The sequence below is a fragment of the Carettochelys insculpta genome, chromosome 18, assembly GCF_033958435.1.
Source record: "Carettochelys insculpta isolate YL-2023 chromosome 18, ASM3395843v1, whole genome shotgun sequence".
NCBI lineage: Eukaryota > Metazoa > Chordata > Testudines > Carettochelyidae > Carettochelys > Carettochelys insculpta.
Genome location: NC_134154.1, coordinates 16,713,322 through 16,737,792, shown reverse-complemented (window position 1 = coordinate 16,737,792; position 24,471 = coordinate 16,713,322). Strand labels below are relative to the sequence as shown.

The following is a 24,471-nucleotide window of genomic DNA, read 5'->3' as shown; positions in this document are numbered from 1 at the left end:
AGCAGCTGTGTGAGACAGAAGCTAAAGTCTCTGACTTTACTTCTTAGTTCATTTTGTTTCTTCTTTCCTCTTTGCTTGTGTGAAGCACTTTTACTCAGGGTTATGTCCCCGTAGGACTATTGGCAGTACAGGCCACCTGCCTCTGAGGTAAACCCAGATTCCCGAAGGCCAATGATTTCTGTGTCCTAGACTGACATAGAGAAGACTACAGAAATTTCCATCATTGATGATATGTTCCTAGAGCTGTGCAAGAGCCACCTAGTCATACCCCAAGATACACTCATTCAGGTTGCAAGAATTTGACTTTACGAGGAGTTTAATTTAATACCCCTACTTTGGTTTATGAGGACCGATTTGGATTCCACGTGCCTCGTGAGCAGCTGAGCGCCACAAGACAAGAGCCACCATGAGGTCATCTTCACAGTTGTATAGTTGGTGCATGTTGCATTGAGTTCTCCTCTCAGAGTACTCGTGGTTTGCTAGTTTATAGCAGTGATAGTCTCATACATCATGCCCCCTAAAATGAAGAAAGTGCTAAAAAAACTAAGTAAGGAGCTAGAAAAGCCAAAAAAAGACAGAAAAGCCATACCTTTAAGTGTAAAATTGGATGTGATAAAATGTATTGGTGAAGGACAGCGTAACAAAGATGTGATGCAGGCACTCCATTTATCTTCGTCTACTGTGTGTACTATCTACATGCAAAAGGAAAAAATATTGAAAACTGCTGAGACTGCTGTTGGTGGTGCAAGTTTAACAATGTTGTCTTTGAATAGGCACCCCATTATGCAGAAACTTGAGAAACTTTTGTTGCAATGGATACAGGATTCAGTGAAATGCCACATGACTCTTAGCTTTCTCCTCATAAGAGAAAAGGGACTATTATTGTTTGGGTGATTGAGGGCACAGGCAGTTGAGGAGGAGGATGAGATGGCCAAGGATTTGAACTTTAAAGGCAGTAATGGATGGTTCGACTGATTCAGAAAGAGGGGAGTCTTGCGTAGCCTCAAGGTTACAGGCAAGGCAGCATCCGCCTATCTTGCAGCAGGCAGTGCTTTTCCTGAAAAGCTGAAGAAAATTATCCAAGAAGGCAGCTATATTAACAAGCATATTTTCAATATGGACAAGACTGGCTTGTTTTGGAAGCGAACGATGTCTCGTATGTACATCTCCAAAGACGAAAAGTAAGCCAAAGGACGTAAAGCCTCTGAAGATAGATTAACGTTGTTGCTTGGCAGCAACGGTGAGGGCGACATTAAGCTCAAACCTTTGCTTGTACACCATTCAGAAAACCCACGGGCTTTGAAAGGTATCAGTAAGATAAGCCTTCCAGTGATTTGGTGTTCAAATAGAAGTGCATGGGTGACCCAACAAATGTTTCTAGACTACGTGAAGAGTTACTTTTGTCCTTTCATCAAAAAATATTGCAAAGAAAATAACCTAGACAACAAATCACTTTTAATCATCGACAATGCTCCAGGCCATCCAGCAACAATTGTTGATTGCGGTAGCAATGTTCAGGTTGTATTTTTGCCTCCGAACACAACGTCTTTGCTACAGCCGATGGACCAAGGTGTCATTACTATATTTAAGGCTTACTATGTGCAGCTTGTGATGAAGTATCTCGTTGATGGTTTGGACAAGAGTGACAGTGACAGTCACGGAATTATGGAATAATTACAACATAAAAATGGACAATGAAAGCATCGTAACTGCTTGGGACAAAGTGACAGTGAACACTGTGAATGCTGCTTGGAAAAAACTTCCTGAGGCTGTGCACGAATTTCAAGGTTTTGAATCCATGAAGAAGATGAGCTGTGATGACATTTTACAGCTGGCAGTGAAAGCAGGTTTTGACGAGGTCAACATTGAAGATGTGCAAGAGGTGTTGGAGTCTCACTCTGAAGACCTGACAGATGATGAGCTAATTCAATGAGAAGAGCAGCGTTTGAAGGAGGAGGCTGAACATTTCAAAGAAGAGAAATTTGACAAAGAGGAAGAACAAGTAAAAGAATTTGGCATGAAACAGTTACACAATTTGTTCTCCATTATTGACAGTGCTTGTGCTTTGGTGGATGAAAACGATGGCACTTTTGAAAGAGCTTGGAAAGCTAAAATTCTCTTGAGAGAATCGATTGAATGTTACAAACAACTGTATGATAGAAAGGTGTGAGAAGGCAAGCAGCCAAGTATTTTATCGTTTTTTTTTTTTTGTCCAGCCACCCCTGCTGCTGCTGCTACTACTGCTACATATGCTGCTTCCTAGCCTCAGCCTTCAACCTCTGGCATCTCTCGTCCTCCCATTGCAATGGAAGAGGAAGAAGACGACAGCATTGACAATCCAGAAATTATGGAGTGCGACGAACTCAGCCACACTTCATCCTCCTCACCTTTGCCTTCATTTTGTACTCCATTCTCACCAATGCCACCATCACCAACCAACAAACAACAGTGACTCTCCTCGCAGTCTCCCTCACCTCATCTTCTTGCCTTTCCACATGATGTCAGCTTGTTCGCTGAGTGTGATATCACTTGCATTGTTTTCATCGATTTCTTTTGTCGTTACTGCTCTGTTCTTTTTTGCATTAAAGGTTGAATTACATAAATATTAAGTATCATATGTATGTTTTGTTTGTGAGCGTAGTCTTAAGTATACGGTGCGTAATAGCTACAAAAGAGCTTAACGAGAACAGGTAAACAGCCATATTATAGAGAAATTAATGAAGGCAAAATGCCTTGTTAAGTTGTGTTATGATAACTAATGTTAACTATTGAAGTAATTGTGTTCATTTTAATGGGATTTGGTGTTGTTTAAGCAAAAATGGGTGTAAATGTTGGGGCTCATGAATGCATAACATTTTTTCCCATTGAAATTAATGGTAATTACGTTTTCAACTTATGAGAATTCGCCCTAAAAAGGGTTTTTCAGGAACGAATTACCCTCGTAAGGTGGGGGAAGACTATATTTGGTGTTGGCTGCATTATATGACATTACCATGACAGTTAATCCTGCACTTCCTTGAAGACCTGAGGATTTAGGAAGCTACTTAGTTTAATCACAGAGTGGTGCATTTAGAGTTTTGTGCAGTGTTTCGTTTGGACCTCTCTAATTGGGAACTCTCTCATCCGGCAAACTCCGTAATCCAGCATGATTTTCGTTAGCTGGATGACCACTTATCCTGGGTAGGGCCATGTTTCCTGTGGTCACATTAAGTTTATTTACAGCAGCCAGTCCTGGCTCTCAGTGTTCTGTGCTGTTACTTGCCGGTAATTTACTCCTAAATGTCTTCCAAAAGCACAGTAAGCAGTGGAAGTGTGAGTAATGCTGCTAGAAAATATTGACCTCCCATCGTCCGGCACCAGTTAGGTCCAGAGGGTGCCGGATTAGGGAGGTTTATCCTGTAGTAGCAGGCAAACAGTAATGGGATAAAAGTGTCAGCTGAAGGGAATAGGATTTGTCCCCACAGCCACATAGCTTGTTTGGCATTAACTGGGAAGCAGTCTGTAGCTTGCAGAATAAGTCTAAAACACTCAGCTCCTCTTACCTCAATGGGAAGTCTGCATACAGCATGTAGCAAAGAGGCCACATATAATTGCCTCTCCAGAAGGTTGCCCTCACCACATTTAGTTCACTTCTAGCCATCTTTGTGTTCCAGAGGCTGGGTGGCTGTCTTGAAATGCTGAGACTTGTGAGATGCCATCTCCTGAGCAATGATGCTGCATGAATCACAAGTAGCTTGGGGCAGCAGATGGCTCTTGGCCAGCGTTCTTTATGAGTAACGGCTGTTTGGCCTTTGTTCAGTGATGTGCTTCTTGACTGGGTCTGAGGCTGCTGGTGGGTGTGGTACATCTAATGTGGTCTGTGGGCAGTGACTCCCCATGAAGAAGGAGAGGCAAGTGGGTTTTGGAGGTGTGCGCTGGCCCTTCCTCTAATGAAAAGTCATTCAGCACTCTTCTAATATAAATTTGCAACCTGAGGAGAGCTCTGCATGGGAGCATCCACCTCACACAGCACTGTACGTAAGTTAGTATATAAGATTACCTCATTAAATATCATCTCCTCACAGGAGTCTTTATTTCTCTTCTGAATCCCACAGCCGGCAAGGCCAGTTTTCCAGTAGCAAGTATGAACACTCTGTCCCCATCCCGGTCCCGACTCAAATCCACAACTACCGGCGGATCGAACAGAACCTTCAGTCTCCCAACCAACATGGATTGCCACAGTAAGTGCTGAGTTGTGGGGAGGAGGTAATGGCACCATCTGCTCAGGGCAGAACCCTTCAGATCTTCACTTCATAAGCCATAAGAAAGTTTTACAGTCAGATCCATCAGCATTCCTGTAGACAGTTTCTTGTACTGCAGGCCCTCTCCCTGACAGTAGGTGTGCAGGCCTCCGTGCTGCACGCTAGCATTATATTTGTGGCATTTTGACTCCAGTAAGAGAATCTGTTTGTAACCAAGCACTGTAGGGTGTTGCGGTTTTCAAAGGCATACTTAGGCCAGGCCGACACAGAGATGCAGTTTTAGCTATGGCAGTATCTGCAATCAATTTATGTGGCCATCTTCACAGAGGACGGTTGACGGGAGAGTTTCTCCCGTCAACTTCCCAGGGTCAGTAGTTCAATTTCACATGTCTCTGCCAGGCATGTGAAATTGAATTCCAGAAGATCAACCCTGACATAATGTAGACACACCCTAAGTTGCTTAGCTCTCCTAAGATTTTAGTAGGAGCTGGTCAACATGATTGAAACTAATTGTTGTAATAATCTGTTTACATGCTTAGTCACACCACAAAGCGATGTGTCCTACGTGACACCACCATATAACGGTAATGATGTGACCTAATTATTGCATGAGCAATTTCTGCCTGTGAGGTAGGGTGCACATTGGGGAACCAATCAGGATGAACTGGATATTAGTCTTGGACCATGGGAGTGATGCTTTGCATACTGCATGGGTGGATCACATCTCTGAGAAGCACTTGACATCTGTCTGTTGAGATTGCTCCACACATGCTAGTCTGTAAGACTTGTCCTGTGGGCTAGCTATGGCACTCCCCATCAAAGGCCAATTGAAAGGAGAATCAGACAAGAAGCATAAGACCTTAAAGAAAGCCCATGTACCAAAGGTGGAATGGGTTCACATTATTGACAAGTTGCAGAACTATGACTTACTGCTAAGGTGAGTTTCTGTTTCATATTTACATTCATTAGGGTTAGCTTTTAGCAGGGTTGTGATTTTCCTGTCAGACTGGAGTGCGGGGAGGCCTCATCCTGTTTTGCAAAAGCTGATAATACCCGAGATCTTATGGGTCAGTCTAACCTAACCAGGAGTCAACAAACAGATCATGCTGTGCAACTGCTATTTGCACAAAATCTTACCCTCTGGGTAAACATCTTGCTACTCTTAGATGCCCCTTATTTTCTGAAGCAGACTTTGCTCCAACTGTTGAGGGTTAAGCCTCAGAAAAGAATTGACCTGGAAAATTGGCAGCTATAACGAGCATACCTGTGACATAGATGCCAGGGACTGGAATTGCTGGTTCAGATTCAGAAACCGTAGACTACCCATGTTAGTCTCTTTGCAGCTGAATAAAGGAGTCTAACATAATCTCTGCACTCTAAAGGATTATAATAATAATTCTCATAATTATCGACATCATGCATAGAAGCATCCTTGCCTCTTGGAGGCCTGATGCGCAGCAAATTTGTTCCTTTCTTCATGAAGGAGCTGCAGTACATATTCTTCAAGAACAGAAGGAAAACCTCATCAAGCTGAAAGCTATACAGGGGAAACCCCTCTAATCTGGCACCCTGTGGACCTGACTGGTGCTGAAAGAGAAAATTTGCTGACCTGTGGGAGGTCAATATTTTCTAGCAGCATTACCAACACTTCCACTGCTTATGGGGTTCTTTGAAGACACTTAGGGGTAAATCAGAGCTAAATAACAGCACAGAACACTGATAACCAGGACTGGTGACTATAAACAAGCTTTATGGCGCCATGGGAAACTTGGCCACACCTGTAATAAGTGGTTGTCCAGCCAACTAAAATAGCACTAGATTACATAGGTTGCCAGATGAGAGCGCTCCAGACTAGAGAGGTTTAACCTGTAGTTGGGATTCTGGTTGCCTGTCAAACATACTTAGAAGAACTGTGACCCTAATGGCTGATCTTTTTTATCAGTCATTTGATCATATGTCTTAAAGTTTTAGAATCAAATTTGGCTCAAGTGCTTGCTCACAGCTCCTTCAAACGTTGGTGAAAGCTGACTGCCAGGTATCTGGGGGGCAAAGTTTGACCATTTTACCTGGTGCCCTAGGACTATGTGATGCAGAGAGACTAAAAGTGTAATCAGTCAATGAGATGTTTTGGCCTTGTGACTGAAAGGTATGTACATAGTGTGTGCAGTTTTTTTGTGCGCTGGTGTGATACAATAATAACAACTATGTGGTAATTTGCATTTATCTCTGGCCACCTCACCTGTTCTCTGCTTGCTAATTCCATCACTCTCACAGGAGTGCTTCTAATGTTCCAGGTCTCTGAGCAGCTCCAAGCAGCTGTTATTTTTAAACCAGTTCCTTCTTAGGGTCCAAATATAGGCATCCCCTTTAAAGTCATGGTGAAAGAGGCTCAGGGCAGTCTGCATTCAGTCCTGAACCAATAATATTTTTGAGATCTGATGTCTAAAAACCTGACTGGGTTACAATCACTTTCTGTATCCCATTGAGGGGGTTTGGGAATCTTTACTTGTGAGCTCCTTTTTCGTGAATGTGTGTGTCAAATAATTTACTTTCAAGTCCAGGTCAGTTGGATGATCCAAGGTCTATAAATCTGGATTACCCTGACTTACAGCAAATCTATTTTAGAGTATTTGTACAGGCAGCATGTGATCCAGGAAAGTACCAATAACTATTTTAAGTCTTGCTCCACTTCAAGCATCTTTCCCATAAAGCAGGTGGCATAATAAAATATGTAGTGGTGTTACTTAAAGAATGCAATGGCATCTCTTTGCTATGCCCTGAATAGCTTCCTTTTGGCTTTCTCATTCACAACTCAGGTGTATACTCACACCAGTAGAATCTTTATGCCATCAGATAAGATGTGCCTGCATACCTGCACTTTGATCTTATAAAGGAGAGACAGTAGAATGTGTATTCCTCGGAGGTGGAAAAAGTTTCCCAAAAGTTACCTGAGTAAAGTACAGCTGCGGGGGGACGATGACAAGAGTCCAATCACCAGTGTTCCTCGGGAAACTACTTGAGTAAGATCCTGCTACTGCTTAAGTAAAAGTATGCACACACACAAACACACATTATCTCTTTATTATACTCAAGTACCCAGCTGCACTTTTACTCAAGTAACTTTTGGGGCACTTTTTCCATCTCTGCTATCCCTGATAGCATCATGCATTAAGTTTAGCACTTTTTTCAAATAGCTCACTGACCCCTTTCCAAAAAAGCCACCTGTAGCATGACACATTTTTTGAAAATGATTGAAAATGAAAATTCTTTTAAGAGTTGACTGAGCATGGAAATGGGGCTTCCTGGTGAGAAAAGGGGCTTTTCTGTTGTTCGCGAAGTCTGAGTGCCCTGCCCAATGGCTGTAGAAGGGAATCTTGGTGAAGAAGGTTGTCACAGTAAAAAGACATTCTATGTTCTTTTGAAGTGTGTGTAAAATATCCTGCTTTTTCCTGTAAAGAAAAATATAGTGAGATCCGAAAATAGTACCGCAGTCTCTTTAAAAGTACTGTTTCCCCTTCTGACTGTTTCCAAGACCTAGGCAGAACTTTAGGTGGGTTGATGTGTTTTTCTGTATGGGAAAGTGTAATTTTTACTCTTTAAGGCTGAGTATTTTAAAAGGAGCTTAAGGGAGTCAGTAGCTCGGATTCTCTTTTGAAAATCTGAGCCTGAAAACATATCCCTCTGTAGCATTGAGTCATTCTGGTTCTAATGGCCATGCACCACTCTGTGTTGCTATGTAACCATTCCTGACTTGACTCTGAGCCTGGTCTAGACTCTTCTGCCATACAAATAATAAACAATTCGGGAAGCTGTGGCTTGGTGAATAGTAGCTGCGTGTGCTCAGAAGGCCAGCGATGTTGTGTTACTTGCCACACTTCAGTTCTGTCTTGAATAACCTGTGCATTCTTACTGTTTCCGTTAAGGTTTGGCACAGTCCGAAAATCAAGCTGTACAAGCCCTCTCGCTTTTGCTAAAATTGGTGCTTCCCCTCCTTTGTCTGGAGAGCATGGAGCTGTGCCATCCCCCAGAAGGTTCTCCTTTGGCGGTGCCAAGCCTTACACACCATCCCCACAAGGTAAGTTGTTTGCTGACATTGCCTAGGACGTTGCTATACCATCACAAAACGAGGCACACAGTTTCCCTAGAAAAGTCAAATTGCCTAATGGTTACAGCAGGGGCCGGGTACAAGTGTGCACACCTCATTTTTTCCCATCTGTAATATGTTACTCATAGCTACCTACTGCCTGAGATGTGAAGTGTACTTCATGCTTGTGTGTGTACCTTGCAGACCTCTGGTGAAGGGCCCTGTGCAAATGCAGGGTGTTCGTGTTACACATGAAAGCAAACCAGATGAATAGGGCATTAAAGGCTGCAACTGACACCATGGGCCCTGCCAATCAGCCTTTCCTGTGGTAACACAACAATGAATCTTCACTCAGGGTCCTGTTTATGGAGAGAACTGAAGTTTGGTTGATGTACTGAGTCCTTCCCTGGTCTGTTGTCTTGCTACAGCCTTATTCTGAACAAGGGATGAGGGTAGAGAAATGAAAGAAAGAAGGGCCAGATTTTCAAAAGAACTCTGGCAGCTGCCCTGGCTGTCAGGAGAGGGCAGAGGTGGAGTCTCCTTGCTCTTGGTGACACCTGTTGTCTTTGGAGCTCTTTAGAAAACCTAGCCGTAGTTGTGAGTTCTGTGTCTTGGGAATCCAGAATTGTTTGCGCTGCTCATTCAGTTCAAATGACTTATACCTCAGAAGGTTGGGTATAATTTATCCATGTCCCAGTAATTATACATTCCTTTGTACTGGTGTTTAGTGTTACTGATTAAAGAGCCGCAGAGGTGGGTGACATTCTGACCTCACTCAAGACAATGGCAAAACTCGTGTTTATTTCAGTGAGGCCAGTATTTTGGCAAGCACAGCAGAATCCCCAGTTAGCCTTCTCATTATCAGATACTCTGACCCAGACACGACAGGGAGGGCATGCGGGGATAAGATTAGCCCTTTTCTGCACATGTTGTAATATCGAGACCGCTATAAAACATCTGACTCTGATTTTTAGTAGAATATATTTACATCTCTGACGTCTCCAGCCCCACGGTGACAGGATTCATTTAGTTGGGAGCCAGAGTTGTTCTTATTTGATTTCTGTGATTTGAACCCAGTCTGTTATGATTAGCTTCTTATCACACTTCCCAAAACTCTCAAACTCCTCTCTCACATTTCCACTGGAGTTTTTTAGTTCTTTTATCTGACACCGAGGGACGAGAAGGAACGGTAGCGTGCTAAGTGTTTTTGTCTCGGCTGCATCTGCAGGGAGACTTATCTACTATGGTTGCATCACTCTCTGAAAGAACCTAACACTGTATAAACCTTTTTCTTGTGTCCCCCTCGAAGTTGGAACAATTCCAGAGCAGCCTGGCCAGACGGTTTTCTTCTCCCCAGTTGGAGCAGAAATTAGAAGGATTCCCATGCCTGGTATGTCCATATTGTGTTTATTTTCCTCTTTGCATTCTCTCCCTCCCATGAAAAAGGGGCCTGACACATCAGAAGGGTGCTCTCTGGGGATCTTTGATACAGCATATTGTCCTGCTGTGATGCTTAGCTCAGACAGGAAATGGTTTGTGTTGAGAAGAGACTCTTTACCGAGTCCCCTCTCCCCCAAACACACACAGCTGTTGCTCTCCCTACACCTGACTTCTCCTCCCCATCCCATGTTCTCCTTGGTCCTCCTTGCTGTTGCTGGGCCAGAGGGTGGTGATGATGTCCAGTGTCCAAGCAGAGGAACTCGAGCAATGTCTGCCCCCTCCTTTCAAGAGTCCCAGGAGTTTAGGCACCCAAAAGTTGAAGCCTAAATCAGGCTGCAAGTTAGTGGCACGTTGTTGAGAATAGAGTCTGGATCTGACCACGTATTCAAGGATTTGATCTGTAGGTACTAAGGACAAACTTGCCTCCTCTGCTTGCTTAAGGCTTCCCTGTAGCTCCTGGGATCAAACCAGCCCTGAGAGTTAGAATCACAGAGTGACTGTGTGTTGGGGGCGGGGCTGTTTGGATTCTCTAGGTGCCTCGGTGCCTGACCACTCTTCCCGAGGGATGGGCTGCCGGCTTCACAGCGCTCCCAACCTGTCTGACTTGCATTCCTGCCGGCAGAAGATTACCAAGCAGCATTCTGACCCCCTGGTTGCTCATTGTGGCCACGCTCCAGTCAGCCAGCCCCTGCAGGTTCATGGCTTGCAACCCTGCCGTCAGCTGCGGTCCTCCCCAAAGCTGTCAGAATTCATGCAGAGAAGTCCCTTGCCTACTATCCTGGGCTCCCCGACAAAGGTATTCTGTGGACTTTGCTTCAGCTGTTTTACAGCTCAGCCGGGTGTGTTAGTCTGGGGTAATTAATTGCTTTCAATTTGCCAAGGCTTGTTAGTTGTTTCTTAGGAGCTGTTTAATGAATGGTCAGTGGTCCCTTTCCTAGTGAGCACATCTCACTTGGCACCAGTGACAGTCTGAGCAGTGAGTCCAAGAATCTTTGTCGGCTCCAAAAATGAGCTGCCCTATTCCAGCGGATTAGAGCTGAGGCGTAGTCATGGACTTCTGTTTGGTGTCAAATTCCTCAGCGTGGCTGGGTTTGTATGATGAGATTTTGCCTTGCAGGCATCCCCAGGACAGTAGTAGCAGACAGGATAGCCCAGGGGAAAAGATAGCAACCCCGACGTTTGCGTGTGAGGCAGACGCTGTGGCTCCATTTTCTGTCCACCATTGGTCTCCACTGATTTCAGAGAGTTCAGAGTTTAATGCCAGAAGAGACTTCCAGACCATCCAGTATGACCTCCTGTAGGTCACAGGCCACTAAATTTCACCAGCATACTCAGTCCAAGAACTTGGATTAGACTAGAGCTTTTCAGTCCTCAGGAGACAAAGGCAAGAACTGGAGAGACTGAGATGTCCCCGGGTCCCTGCAATGAAGGGATGAGAGTCAGGTAGGCACAGCTCTGAAGCAGCACTTAAAATTTAAGAATGTGATAGGCAGCTGCCTTTCTTCTGGGGCTGGGGGGTGGCCAAGGTGTTTTCAGCCAGGTTTTCATGTATACAGCTTCATTTAGAACAGGGTCTCAAACCACGGGCCCATGGGCCATCCCTGGTCAGTGCTGTTGTGCAATCTAAGCTGGGGGTATGGGCAGGCGGGGGGAAGGGTCTGTTCCCATTCCCCAAATCCTGCCCCTTCCTGATACCACCGTGTCCCCTCCCCATATTGCATCCAACCCTTCTAGGGATGTGGCCTCAAGGATTATGGGAGGACCTGGCGCAGGGTGGAAGCAGCAGTCAGGCCTCCCTGCACACCCTGCAGTCGTGGGAGCCACGGGGAAACGGAATGGGTGGGGGTGTGGGGCGCAACCATTGCTGCTGCCCCGTGCCAGGCCCCTCTTAATCCTCAAGGCTGCATCCCTGGGGAGTGGGGGCGCAGTGGTGACAGGAAGGGTGGGACTTGGAGGACGGGAACGCAGAGTGCTCCCTGCCTTCCCAGCCTGCGAGTGCTCCGAGGTTGGATTATACAACTGCTTCAGCCAGGGATGGCTTGTGGGCCGGGAGTTTGAGACCCCTGATTTACAAAACCCCAAACCAGCTTGATTTGAGTATTAACAAATAATTCAGTGAGAAACCTCATCTCTCTCCTTTCTAGGCTGTGTCCCCTTTTGAGTTCTCCAAAACCCCCAGCTCCCAGAACCTGCTCACACTCTTGGCCCAGCAGGGAGTCATGATGGCCCCAACACGGAACAAGACTCTGCCAGACCTGAAGGAGATGGGACATTTCCATTGCCAACAGGCTGGCCTGGGCTTGAGGCCTGTGGAAGAGATTAAGGGCAGGTGAGAGATTGGCATGTTCTGTCAGAAAGTAGATCATATTGTGACACTTGGAGGATAAATGTGAGGGAAAAGCAATCCCCTGACACTTTGACCTAGCACTCACATCTGAGCATTTTACAGGTAGCAGGTAATGTTCACAAAATGCTTGAGTTGCAGGCACACATTAACCCTAACTTTCATAGGCTTCGTAGATTGAGGCAGGCCATGATCTAAATGAGTGATTTTTTGGTTTTCCTGATTTTTGGCTATATAAATGAACCTGATTTTGAGTCAGTGATGAATGAATACCGCCTTTCTGCACTCCCAGCTCCTTTAGGGTGTAACAGGTAGGAGTGCCCTGAAACTGAACCAACCAAAATCACCAGGTGCTCCTGAAAATTTATACCATAGAGAGTTGTGAATGGTTCGAGGTCATCCAACAACTGTATGTCAGACCTGGGATTAGGACCCAAAGCCCCACCCAGCTGGAATCCTCCCTTACACCAGGCCACCGTCAATTTCTGAGACACGCTGAATGCTCTATTTGGAAATGGTTCCTGCATGGAGGTCCCTTTAAAAACCAGCCATCTTACCACTGCAGCTGTTTTGGGGCCTACCCCTGCTGTTCTGTGTCATTTGTCTTCTCTAATTTATTCTCTTTCAGTGTAGCATTTGGGGCATTGTTCCCTGTAATCTGAGCGCATGGGCAGCCACCAAGGAGAGATTCGGGTGCAACACAGTTGACTGACAGAGCACCCACAGCTGGCAGCATGTTTTTGTTGGTGGTGCACATCTGCACATGCCTTGGCACCCATAACTAAATTTATTCTGCTCATGGATGGACAAATTAAAGGGAGCCTTGGTTTGGGGTGCAAGTTCAGCTCTCTGGGTTTGTCCTGAATAGCCTCATATTGAGAGTTGCAGTTCTATCTGACAGGATGTGCAAGGAGAGGGGTTATTACTGCAGAGGAAGGAGTGAGGTCTGAAAGAACCTGTTTCTGTGGCAGAAAAATTAATGGATGGATAATGCTCACAGGTAGGAGAGGTCAGTGATAGGAAGGTGCTCGTGCAGGTAGCAGAGCTACTGGCAATTTCCTGTCCTAGCGGAAGATCCCCCTGTGATTCTGATGTAGTGGAGTGAAAAGCATTGCAGGCCAACACCTGCTTCGGCACTGAGCCATTTGCTGTGCAGTGTCCAGAATGGGTTGGGAGGTGGAATGGCCCAGGTCAGGGAGAAGAAGCCTCAGACCTTCCCAAGACAGCCTTTGTCTTCCTGCATCACCTTCCATTTCCTCTCTAGGTCACTGAGCACCGGCCGCCTCACTGACCTGCTTCTCAAGGCTGCTTTTGGGGCTCAGATCTCAGAAGCTGGCAGCAGCGACAGCTTAAACAATGAGAAACCAATGGAGATCGCAGGTATGAGGGGAGACCATGCAGCCTTGGTAGCTTGCCCCAGATTTGTTCAGTTCTAGTTTCCAGGGCATGTGTAAATGGAGGTCTGTGGTCTCCTAGTCTTGGAGCAGGAACTGGACTGTCTGAAATAAGGTTGTCAGTGCATTGTCTTTTGTAAAGCCTGTGACATAGGGATGACAAGTGCTAAGTAAGAGCTGGGTATTATTACGTATTACCTCAGGGGTCTTTTATGACAAAGCTATTCATGGGGGCAATTGAACAAGCATTGGATGCTTTTCAAAGTGCAGCTCCAACATGCTGTCGCCCTCGCAGTGCCCTGGGCAGTGGGGGACCTATGGGATGGACTCTGGCAAGGGCAAGAGGAGGCGGCTCTGTTGTCTTCCTCCCCTGGGGTGGCAGTGCAGTGACGTGCTTCTCTGGAAGCATTTTCCTGCTGCTCCCGCGGCCAGGGGGACAGTGTCTGAGAGCAGAGGGGGACACAGAGCCATGCATACCCCCAGGAGCAAGGCACCAGGTGAGTGCCCTCCACCTCCAACCCCCTCACACAGGCGACCAGTGTGGGGATTCCAAGAGGAGCACCAGTCACATGTGCCGTCCTGCTCCTTTCCTGCCCGCGCCCCTCGCATTCATGCCCTGCCCCGCCCCACCCCCATCCGCCGCTTCCAGTGTGTGTGGCACAGCACCCCCCACCACCACACACACAGCCTATGAGTAGTGTGAGCTAGGAAGCTTGCGCTGCTCCTGGGGAGGCCCCTGCACTCATTGGAAGCAGAGCAGTTCTGAGGCACTGCAGGTGTGTGGGACCCCCTGTGCACCCGCACACCTCACCTATGCTTTACACACGTTCCTCCCCTCCATGGTCCAAAACATTCCTTCATCTGGCATACCAGTTTCCCATGGTTGCTGGATTAAAGCGGTTCAAGAGTATCTCCATTTCCTAGCTGGGGCTGGGGCAGAGTTGTGGTAGGACACGGCCATCCTCTGAACAGCTGTAGGGTTTGGCAGTGGTGCTATGAAACGCTGCTGGGGCGCTCCAGTTGTGCCCTGTTCTGCATGCAAGCCGGTGCCGTTTCCTTTGTCAGCCTGGACAGGGAGCAGCGGAATCTGAAAAGAGCAAGCGAAGAAGTGCTTGGGGTTGTGAGGAGAGGAAACTGGCCCACGGAGCAATAACCTGAGCTGCTCCTTTTCACTCTTTCTCTGTAGCTCCCTCTGCTGTGTATGCAGGAAACCTGTGCTGTGGGACAAGGGCTGGGGGCTCTGTGAACCCATCCCCGGTGATCTTCACAGTGGGGTCCCCGCCCAGTGGGACGACACCACCACAAACCACTAGGACCAGGATGTTTTCAGGTAACGGACTTTCCTGTCTGCTCTGGTGTGTCTGACTGAAAATGGTGGCAGCTGGCCTTCAGGCCACAGACTTCCCTTCCCTGAAAGGAGCAGCAGAATAGGTTTCTTGCCGGCCTGCATGCCATTCAGGTCATAATCCTGGCTGAGTTATTACTGATCGCTGATTTTTTTCAAGGATGCCTGTGGATGACGAGCGGCACATATTTTTTACATTATTTCTCTGTCTACTTCGGGAATGGTCCTTTGTTAGTCCTTTCCTATCAGAATAAGTGTCCATATGAGTCCATGTACTCCCTCTAAATAATATGGTTCAGTGGGAAATAATTATGATTCTGTTCTTAATAATTAACTTGGGGAGCTGTTATGCTTATCATGACGGAGCTGCACTGCTCCATCAAGATAGGAAACTTAATTAAAAGTCAGGCTTTGCTACCAGATTAAGGAGACCACCCTGTGAGCCCTCTGTCCTCTTTCTCCTTCAGTCCCTGTCCTAAATCTGGGTTTTTTGGCACTGAGCAGAAAATCCCCAGGATAACATGAAAATTGATTATGGAGACAGGAGGGTATGAAGATGGATTGCTTCATGCTTACAGCAACCTGTATTCTTCATTCACCATTACCTTCAGTGTCCTCTGGAAAAGATGCTAAGACTTCCATAAACTCTTCCAGTGCAGCGTGTGTTATGACCAGTTTGCTAAGTGTCACAACTGGAAAAGAGTTGAGCTGAAAGAGCTGCGACTGACCTCAGTTGGCCTTATTCTACGAACTACATCATGTTCTAGTACACTTACAGAAATGGTTCTCATGATTGTGTGGGGGAGAAGGGACTCAGGGGCAGAGTGACGCAAGCTGAAGCTATACACAGCCTCAGTGCTTGACAGGTTTGGAGTGACCATCAATAAGGTAATTAGGCACATGTAACAACAGAACGGTTATATAGATCAGATTACAGAGACACACGAAACATGAGATTCCCACAGCTTTGCCTCTTCCATTCATCTCCTTGGAAATCTTGGCACACTCAGACATTCCTTGAGGGTTCCCTTAATGTTTTGAGGTGCAGTTCTCAAGCAGGGAGGCCCTAAGGGGAAGGAAGCTGTATGCAGCTCTGTGCGTGAGTATCTCAGCAGCAAATTATGTGACTGAGCCTATTGATTGCATGTAGAGTGGCAGATGGCATGCAGAGGGGAAAAGCAGCATCTATTCCAGCTGAGACATTCAGTGGCGGTAGGGAATCCCATCTTGGCAGAATTAGCATTGCTGGATAGATACACAGGACAGCCAGGATTAGAATCCTTTCTTACCCAGAAAACATTCTGCATTGACAGCATATTCTGGAGTTGGGTCACAGTGAATGTATTTAATTCCCCTATTATGACTGCATGAATTCAGAAGGTCCCTTTGCTGTTGATTAATCTTACAGTAAACAGTCCCAGAAAGGTAGCTGGTTTAGTCTGTATCATCACAAAAGAAAGCAGTCCTGTAGCACCTTAAAGACTAACAGTATTATTTATTAGGTGACATATTACAAATGGAGACACCTGAAATGGAATACATTTTTAACTTTGATACCTGTCACTGTGAACTCAAAGATCTCAATGATCTTACACATTACAAGGTCAATTTCCCCACCTTTAATATTTGCAGTGATGGCAGGCATCCCACTTAACTTAATAGACTTTTGCAGAGCCTCCTCCCCCCAGCATTTAGCTGATTCCTCCGGTTTTTACCTCCATTCCTTTTCTCTCAGTAATTCCCTAGTTCTGAAGAAGAGGGCCCTTATCATGAAAGCGCATCACCTAACAAATAGTACTGTTAGTCTTTAAGGTGCTACAGGACTGCTTTCTTTGTTTTCTTACAGTAAACAGTGTCTGTAGTACCACGTTCAACCTGAGTGTGATTGGCCCTAGGGAACACGAATGGTGGAGTTCTAATTTAGTGGCTCTTAACCTTTTCAGCTGCCTGCATCTCTTTCAGGACCCCCAAGTTTCACTTCATTTTAAAACAATTGGTTTTAAAAAAGAAAAAAACATAAAAATGTGAAAGTGTCACAGCACACTTGTGCTGAACAGTTGCTTTTTTTCTCGTTTTTATCATGTCATTATAAAATAACTCAGCTGGAATATAGATTTTGTTCTTACATTTCCAGGTATAGTAAAGAGAGCAGCAGAAACAAATCATTGTCTCGCTGAAATGTTACTTTGTATTGACTTTGCTAGTGCTTTTTATAAAACTAGACAAGAATCTAGCTTCAGGGGTACTGCACCCCTTGAGAACCACTGGTATAGCTGGTGGAGCACCGGATTGGGACCCAATTTCTGACCTAGCCAGTGTGGAACCTCAGAAAAATCACTTAATCTGTTCTGCACCTCACTTCCTCATCTGTAAAATGGGGATAATTGTATTTTGGAGGTCTGGTAGAAAGCTTCCTGACTCTCGTGCTAGGGACTACCGCTTCAAATGCTGGGTCAGCTCCAGTGTTCCTGGTAAGTTGAGCTCTAGAGTGGCTGCCCAGGAGAGATTCTGGTGCAGACCAGCTGATTAGCAGAGCACCCACAACCACCACAGTAGGCAGCATGTGTTTCTACTGCTGTTGCACATAACAAAATTTATGAATGGAAAAAAATTAAAGGGAACGCCAGTCAGCTCTTATACAAAAAAATTCTATTGCAGTTAGTCCATAGGTCAAATTGTGACAATTTGCTGAATGCTGGGTTTCCATTCCTCCAGCTGGTGATGTAGGATGGGGAAGTTCTTTCAGTTTCACATGATAGAGCTGGTTTAAGTAATTGAATCCAAGAGTTCTGCAAGATTCAGAAAGGGATTGGATGTTTAATATGGATAATAAGAGCATCCAGAGTGGTTATAATTTAAAAAAATAACAATTCAGAAGGGATATTAAAGCTCAAACATCAGGATTTAAGTTAATCTCTAGGAGAGACCAGGATGAGACCCAATGTGGGGAGGCAAATTATGCACATGTGCTACTTACATTTTCCTGTGAATCATCTTGTGCTGGCTGCTGTCAGTGACAGGTAATGGAATTAGAGGAACTGCAGGTCTCACCAGATATGACAACTCCCGTGTTTCTTCATCTCGCTGGTAGAAGACAACAGATCCACCCAAATGAAGAGGTGCTCGGTTAGTCTCATGCTGTTGTCCATAGAGTCATAACTAGTAAAGAGGGCAAATTGTGGCATACACAGTTATGTTGCTTCAGATCTACTGTTTTCTCTGTTAGGCATCTAATCATAGAATCACAGGGCTGGAAAGGACCTCAGGAGGTCATCTAGTCCAGCCCCCTGCTTCAAGCAGGATCAACCCCCACTAAGTCATCCCAGCCAGGACCTTGTCAAGCCAGGTCTATGTGGCAGAAGGGATTGTACATAATCTAAACCATGACTGGGCTGCAGTTATGCCTGGTGTTGAAGTCTAAGTCATTGTTATGTGTGCTTTTCTTCTCAGTGGGGTCTTCCAGCTCTCTGAGTTCAGGGGGCTCATTCAGTGGCAGACACTTCCTAGTAGGAGCGAGTGGAGATGCCATGGAAGCTCCGTCTAGTCTCCGGTGCACTTTTGTTGATCCAGTTGCCGCTAATCTGGAAGGGGTGGTTACATTTGAGGCGCCAGAGCTGCCTGAGGAGACGCTTATGGAGGTGAGTACATCCTGCAGCAAGGGAGAAAGTAATTCATCAAAAGCCAGTCCAAAAAACTAAAATACTGGATATTTGCAGCACCTGGGGTAAGACTTTCAGTGGGTGAGTATTGTCCTTAATGGAGCAAGGCCAGTTTACAGCAAACCTGCCTCTTAATGTTCAGTAAGTCAGAAATGCTTTCAGCACATTGTCCCTGTTTGTCTGTGAGAAACAAAGGTCCCGGGCCTTGTAGCTGACTGTCAGTGAGACAGAGGTTATAATTTAGTCATTTCTAAAGCTGAAATTGAAGGTTGGAAACAGCCTTCAGTGTGACGCAACCTTGTTTGACTGGAAATCAGCTGGTTTTGAAGAAATTCTGGGTTGTTTCTTTTTAAAAGAAAAAATAACTGTTACTGATGTCTAGCTCGAATCCAGCCAGGGAGCTATGGAATGGATCGCATTACATGCATAGGAGAATTTGCTAACAATATAATCTCTGATGAAACGACCTAGAAGAAAATAAACTCAGTGCTTGTGTTGATAGCAGGAGAGAGAGACTCTGAGCCAACAAAATAGGCCGTTGAACCATCTTTGGCGCGTCGAAAGGCTGCCAGGTTGCCCTTTTCCCAAAGTGACTGGAGCTGGAAGCATAGGAAATGCTCCCATAGCTGAAGTTCATTTGATATGCAAGTCAGGTTATCCAGTGGAGCTAGGGAGGGAGAGGAAAAAATAAGCCATAGATTCATCTTCATTCATAATCTGCGTTGTTTCCTGTGGGTCTGTGGAAGGTTCTTCACAACTAAACCTTGAGTCCAGCATTTAAAAAATCATCCTCTGGATAAATGCAGAGACTTGTGCACATTGATTTACAAAGTAAGGCTTCATTGTTCCATTCTTTTTTAAAAAAGCACGTACAAAATCAAGTTAGAAAAATCAGACACAAGCTGCTAAATATGCCCTGAGTTGCTGTAATCTGCTTAGTTTTCTGCAGAGCCATGGGTTTGAAATTTTCGTGGATGTGATCCATGTCGTATGGGAGCTAACTAAACTTCCTGCCACCTTAAAAGATCCCCAGAAGCCTACAAATATGGCAGTCACTCCTCCTTGGTAGGCCTGAACAGAACTTTCCTAAAGAAATGTCCTAAAGAAATGTCAGCTTGATCTTGTTAATGCTGTGTAGTTCTGCTTCAGATGTCGGCAGTGAGTCATTTTGGTTTTGGCCTCGTTTCTGCTGAAGACATGCTTTAATAAACTGTTCACATGTTACAAAATCTCCCTGGCACCCAGGTTTTTAAGCTTATTTGTAACCCCTTTAGTGCCTTATGGATCTGTCTGAATGCCAACCTGACAGATTTTCCATACAAATGTTGTCAGCTGATGTTTTTATAGAGCACTGAAATGCTGGCATTTAGAAACTTAGTATTTGTCTTGGGGTTTGTTGTAAAAAGTAAGTAAATGTATTTTCTTTGAAAAAGTTGCTTTTGGGGGAAAACCAGACAAATTCAAAATTTTATTTAAAAGTTTGAGTGCCATGCTAAAACAAGTGCATATTGGAGACTAGGGCAGGAGAGGTTCTGAACGATTATTGGTGGCAAGACTAGAAAATACCTTGGGCTTTTGTTGTGGGTAGAGAGAAAGGAAGGCCCATTGAGTAGGGCACTGGCAATTGGGAGACTCACATTCAGTTCCTTCTCCATGATATGTGACCTTGGGCAAGTCACTTAATTTCTCTGCACCACGGTTCCCCATCTGTAAAATTGGGGTCTTAGCACTGCCCTACTTCACAGGGGTGTTTTGAGGGTAAATACACTAGATTATAAGGCAGGAGTGGGGGTCAGGTACACAAAGAAATCTATGGACCAAGATGAATGAATGAAGCAATATTTATAATTGATTACTCAATAGGAGGGATGTATTTCTCCCTTTGATGGCTTCCAATAACTCTTAGATAAACTGGTGCTAATTTGCAGCTTGGAGAATCAAATTGCCTCATTGTATGAATAGAGAGACCAGGTGCGTGGGATAACATTTTTTATAGGACCTTCCTCCACCTTGTTTCTCTCATATCCTGGTACCCACACTACTACAACACTGCACCCGTCCATTGGGTGGATAGCAGACTTACCAGCTTTCTCAGTCGCTGGTAAGAAAAAGGGGGTTCCCCAAGTTCTGACACCTTTTTTGTCAGCTCAAAGAGCCAATATGTACTGTGGAGCTTAGCGTAGTTAGTCTTCAGGCTTTACTGGGTAGGGTTTAGTTTTCCCCTGTACATTTAACGTGAATTTTATTCAGTAAAACTCCCCAGACATGGGGAATTGTCTCACTGGGCTCAGCCCGTTTCTTCCCACTATTAAATGAAGCTGCGTCATAGCTCAAGAGGCTGGATTGAGACCCAGATGGCCAAAGGCCACAGTTCACCCGCAGGGCAGATGCTCAGACAGGAGCAGAATAGGCTTGTCCACCTGTGCCTGGGCTCCTGCCCTGAAAGGGGAAACAGCTCTGGAGAAGCTGGTTCCAGGATGGCGCCCTCTCCCACTGAAGAGTCTAAGGAGCCAGGTGTTGTGTTGTGTTGTGTTGTACTGAAAGCCTGGCATGAGGTTGGTATTTGTGGGGTTTACGTAGAGAGGAGTTCAAGCCAGTTACTTCCATATGCACCCAGCTTTGCAATCTGTCACACAGCAGAGTAACTCCATTGCTTGTCCCGCTGACAGCATAAAGCAGTGGTGGGCACCCTACAGCTTGGGGGCCACACGCAGACCATTGGGGTTGTGTGTGTGTGGCTCACAAGATGTTTTGTTGACCATTACCCATGGGCAGCATTGCCAGATTCCACTAGTTTCTGGCCATATTGTGTTTTTCTTAGTGGCATTCCTAAAGGGACACGCACGTGTTGGAACAAAGTCTAACATACATTAGGAATTTTTACCTTGCACATGTATAGCAAGGGCTCGTGAAGTGAGTTTCGGGCTGATTGCACAGAATCAGCTGACTGACGGTGAGAGCTGTGTTCTCCTTTTACATCCAGTCAAAGCCCTGTTACATTTCAATCAATCAATTTTCATCCCGCAAATTCTAGGCACATTAAGCCTGCTGCTCAGAAAAGCTCTCCTCGGCTTTGATGGATTCTTGAGAAGTTGCATGGACAGTTAAATGCTATTGGAAAGTTACACTGTTACTGGCTCACCAGCTTCTCTGGGAACTGCTTGTAAACTGATGGCCTGAACCTGTGCTTCTTTAATCAGTGAAGGAGGGGTGGTGGTGCTTGGGCTCAGGTCTGAGACTAGGGATTTCGTGCCCAGACACATTCACAGCTCCTGGTTAGAATTACAAGGTCAGCTTCTCCTTTCATAATCTAGCAGTGAGTCCTCAGTGTGCTGGCCCTGTTGCCAATGTGTCCTGCCTCCTACACGTAATCTCTGTGTTGGTTTTTCCTTCCCCAGCAAGAGCACACAGACATCCTTCGCAGCCTGCGCTTCACGCTTGCTTTCGTCCACTACGTGATGGAAATTGCTGCCATCAAAGGGAGCAGCAGCGAGATGAGCAGCTCGGTGGCCTCCGAATACCAGCTTCAGGAGAGCATGGTGGCTGACCAGATCAGCCTTCTCAGCAGGGAATGGAGGTAAGGCCTGGACTTTTCCAAAAGTCTTGCCTGTGCTCAGTGCATGGTGTGTGCATTTGGAAAGCATGCTGGGATGCTGTCTGAGAGGTTGTGCTTTAAATACACTGAACAGCGCATACACCTGCTTGCACTGAAATGTCCTTCCCTTGCACTTTCCAGCTATGCAGAGCAGCTGGTACTGTACCTGAAAGTAGCAGAGCTGCTGTCCTCAGGCCTGCAGACAGCCATAGACCAGATCAAGGCAGGCAAGTTGTGCCTATCCTCCACTGTCAAACAAGGTAAGGACCCCTGGGCACAAGGACAAGGGACCCATCTGCAATGCTGGACCCGGGGAAAGGAGCTTGAACGTGGAGGTTGTCACTTAAAAGCTCACCCTCTTCTCTGCTCTAGATTTGAGTCGTAAGAGCACCGCATGAAAGGCAGAGTGCTAGCGAGTGCTGCCCTGGGTCTGCTACACACACTGAGTGCCCTAGAGGGACATAGTGCTGGCTGTTGGGGATCACTTGCATGACAAACCAACTACCTGCTCCTTGGAGCCCCTGGAAGAGCAGCTTTTACGCATACATGCCTGTGCATGCCCCCTCCAACATCCACCTACATGAGCAGCTGTCACTTAATTCGGCATGGGATCTGCCCCTCTGCTATATATATCGGACAAACTGGACAGTGTCTACGTAAAAGAATAAACGCACACAAATCAGATATCAGAAATGGCAATATACAAAAACCCATAGGAGAGCACTTCAGTCTCCCAGGCCGCACAGTAGCAGACTTAAAAGTAGCTATCCTACAGCAAAGAAATTTCAGGACCAGACTCCAAAGAGAAGTTTCTGAGCTACAATTCATCTGCAAATTTGATGCCCTCAGCTCAGGCTTAAACAAAGACTGCGAATGGCTGGCTAAGTACAAAAGCAGCTTCCCCTCCCTTGGTGTTCACACCTCCAGATCAACTGCTGGTAGTAAGCCTCACCCTTGCTGACTGAGCTAACCTTGTTATCCCCACCCTTGCTCTGGCTTATTTATACCTGGCCCTGCAGATTTCCAAGACCAGCATCTGATGAAGTGAGTCTGTGCTCACGAAAGCTCATGCTCAGAACTTTTCTGTTAGTCTATAAGGTGCCACAGGACCCTTTGTTGCATTTATAGAGAAGTTTCCACCTTTCTTTTTCCCAGATGCTCATTAGACACTTTGAAGGTTGTACCTAACTCAGGGGTCTCCAGCCTTTTTACATCAGGGGCCACATGGCAACTTTTTATATGTTCTAGGGGCCAAACACAAAATAGCCCCAAACCCTCCCCAGGCTTAACCCAAACTGCCCCCCAGCTTAGCCCCCCTCAGCCCCAAACTGTCCCCCCACCCCGGGCTTAGCTTCAACATAAAACATCAAACAAGTCACTTTGCAATAACATGGGTGGATCTAATTTTCTCCACATGCATGTTTTCCAAGCATCATTGTTCAATTAGTATTTCATACTGTAAAAAAGTATACAAGCCCTCAGGCTTAATTCCACGCAATGGGTCTCCCAGCCCTCCGCCTCCCCACATGTAGAGTATGGCAAGGATAGCTCTCAGCACCCTGCCACGCTGAAACAACAGGACTTAATTTAATTGGTTTAACGGTCTGTAAAACCATTTAAATCAAATTCCAGGCAGAAGGAGTCAGATGGCAGCAGTATGAGCTGCCAGTGGCTCCTTAAAGAACCACACGCTGCTCAGAGCCACTCAACTGCCTTTTCAAAATGGTGCCACTGCCGGCTCCGTGGCCGGATGTAAAGGCTTCATGGGCTGGATTCTGGCCTGCGGGCCATGTGGTGAACACCGCTGCTCTAGATGTATAGCAGCACTTTCACCAAAATATACAGGGAATTAAGGAAGCAAGGGTATTCTTCCTCTTTTACCCAAGAAGCACTGCTTAGAATTCCAGGCCTCAAAGTAAATGAGGAAGAGAGAGGCGTTTGAAAGGCACTAGCCCTACCGTGTAATGAGCAGAGCCCCTTTGTAACAAGGGAAGTTGAATGTATGCATGAGGGGCAGACCTTGAAAGGCAGCAAGTCCCATTAGCTCTGCGGGATGACCTGTGTTCCTTTGAGAAATCTCCTGGTTACTCTGGGTTGTGGACCAGAGCTACTAAAAGCACCTCAGTCTCTTGCTTTGTTGAACACCATTTAGAATTGCTATAGCTGGTCCTGCAGAGTAATGTTGAAATAAATTCTTCTTGCTCTTCTCCCTCATGCAGCCTTGGAGCCTGAAAATCTTAGCTTCCTTGCAGGAAGGGGGTGTCTTTGTACAGTCATTTGGCAGGGCAATAAATAGTTGATACATCCTTCTCCCACTCCATTGTTCCACATGCTCTTGGCATTGTGGGCTCCATCAGCTACTAGATGTG

The 24,471-nt window shown here is 45.8% G+C and overlaps 1 protein-coding gene across 3 annotated transcripts in view; it reads left to right on the top strand.

The window, feature by feature from the left end:
* ULK1 (unc-51 like autophagy activating kinase 1) overlaps positions 1-24,471 on the top strand; it is a 135,078-nt gene that overhangs the window by 95,618 nt on the left and 14,989 nt on the right. For all 3 annotated transcript variants that reach the window (XM_075012291.1, XM_075012290.1, XM_075012292.1), the window contains 10 exons: positions 4,095-4,220; positions 8,165-8,316; positions 9,635-9,715; positions 10,299-10,561; positions 11,910-12,094; positions 13,374-13,489; positions 14,690-14,833; positions 18,299-18,486; positions 21,906-22,084; positions 22,244-22,362. In XM_075012291.1, coding sequence (XP_074868392.1) covers positions 4,095-4,220; positions 8,165-8,316; positions 9,635-9,715; positions 10,299-10,561; positions 11,910-12,094; positions 13,374-13,489; positions 14,690-14,833; positions 18,299-18,486; positions 21,906-22,084; positions 22,244-22,362 — 1,553 coding nt within the window. The remainder of the gene's footprint in view (positions 1-4,094; positions 4,221-8,164; positions 8,317-9,634; positions 9,716-10,298; positions 10,562-11,909; positions 12,095-13,373; positions 13,490-14,689; positions 14,834-18,298; positions 18,487-21,905; positions 22,085-22,243; positions 22,363-24,471) is intronic.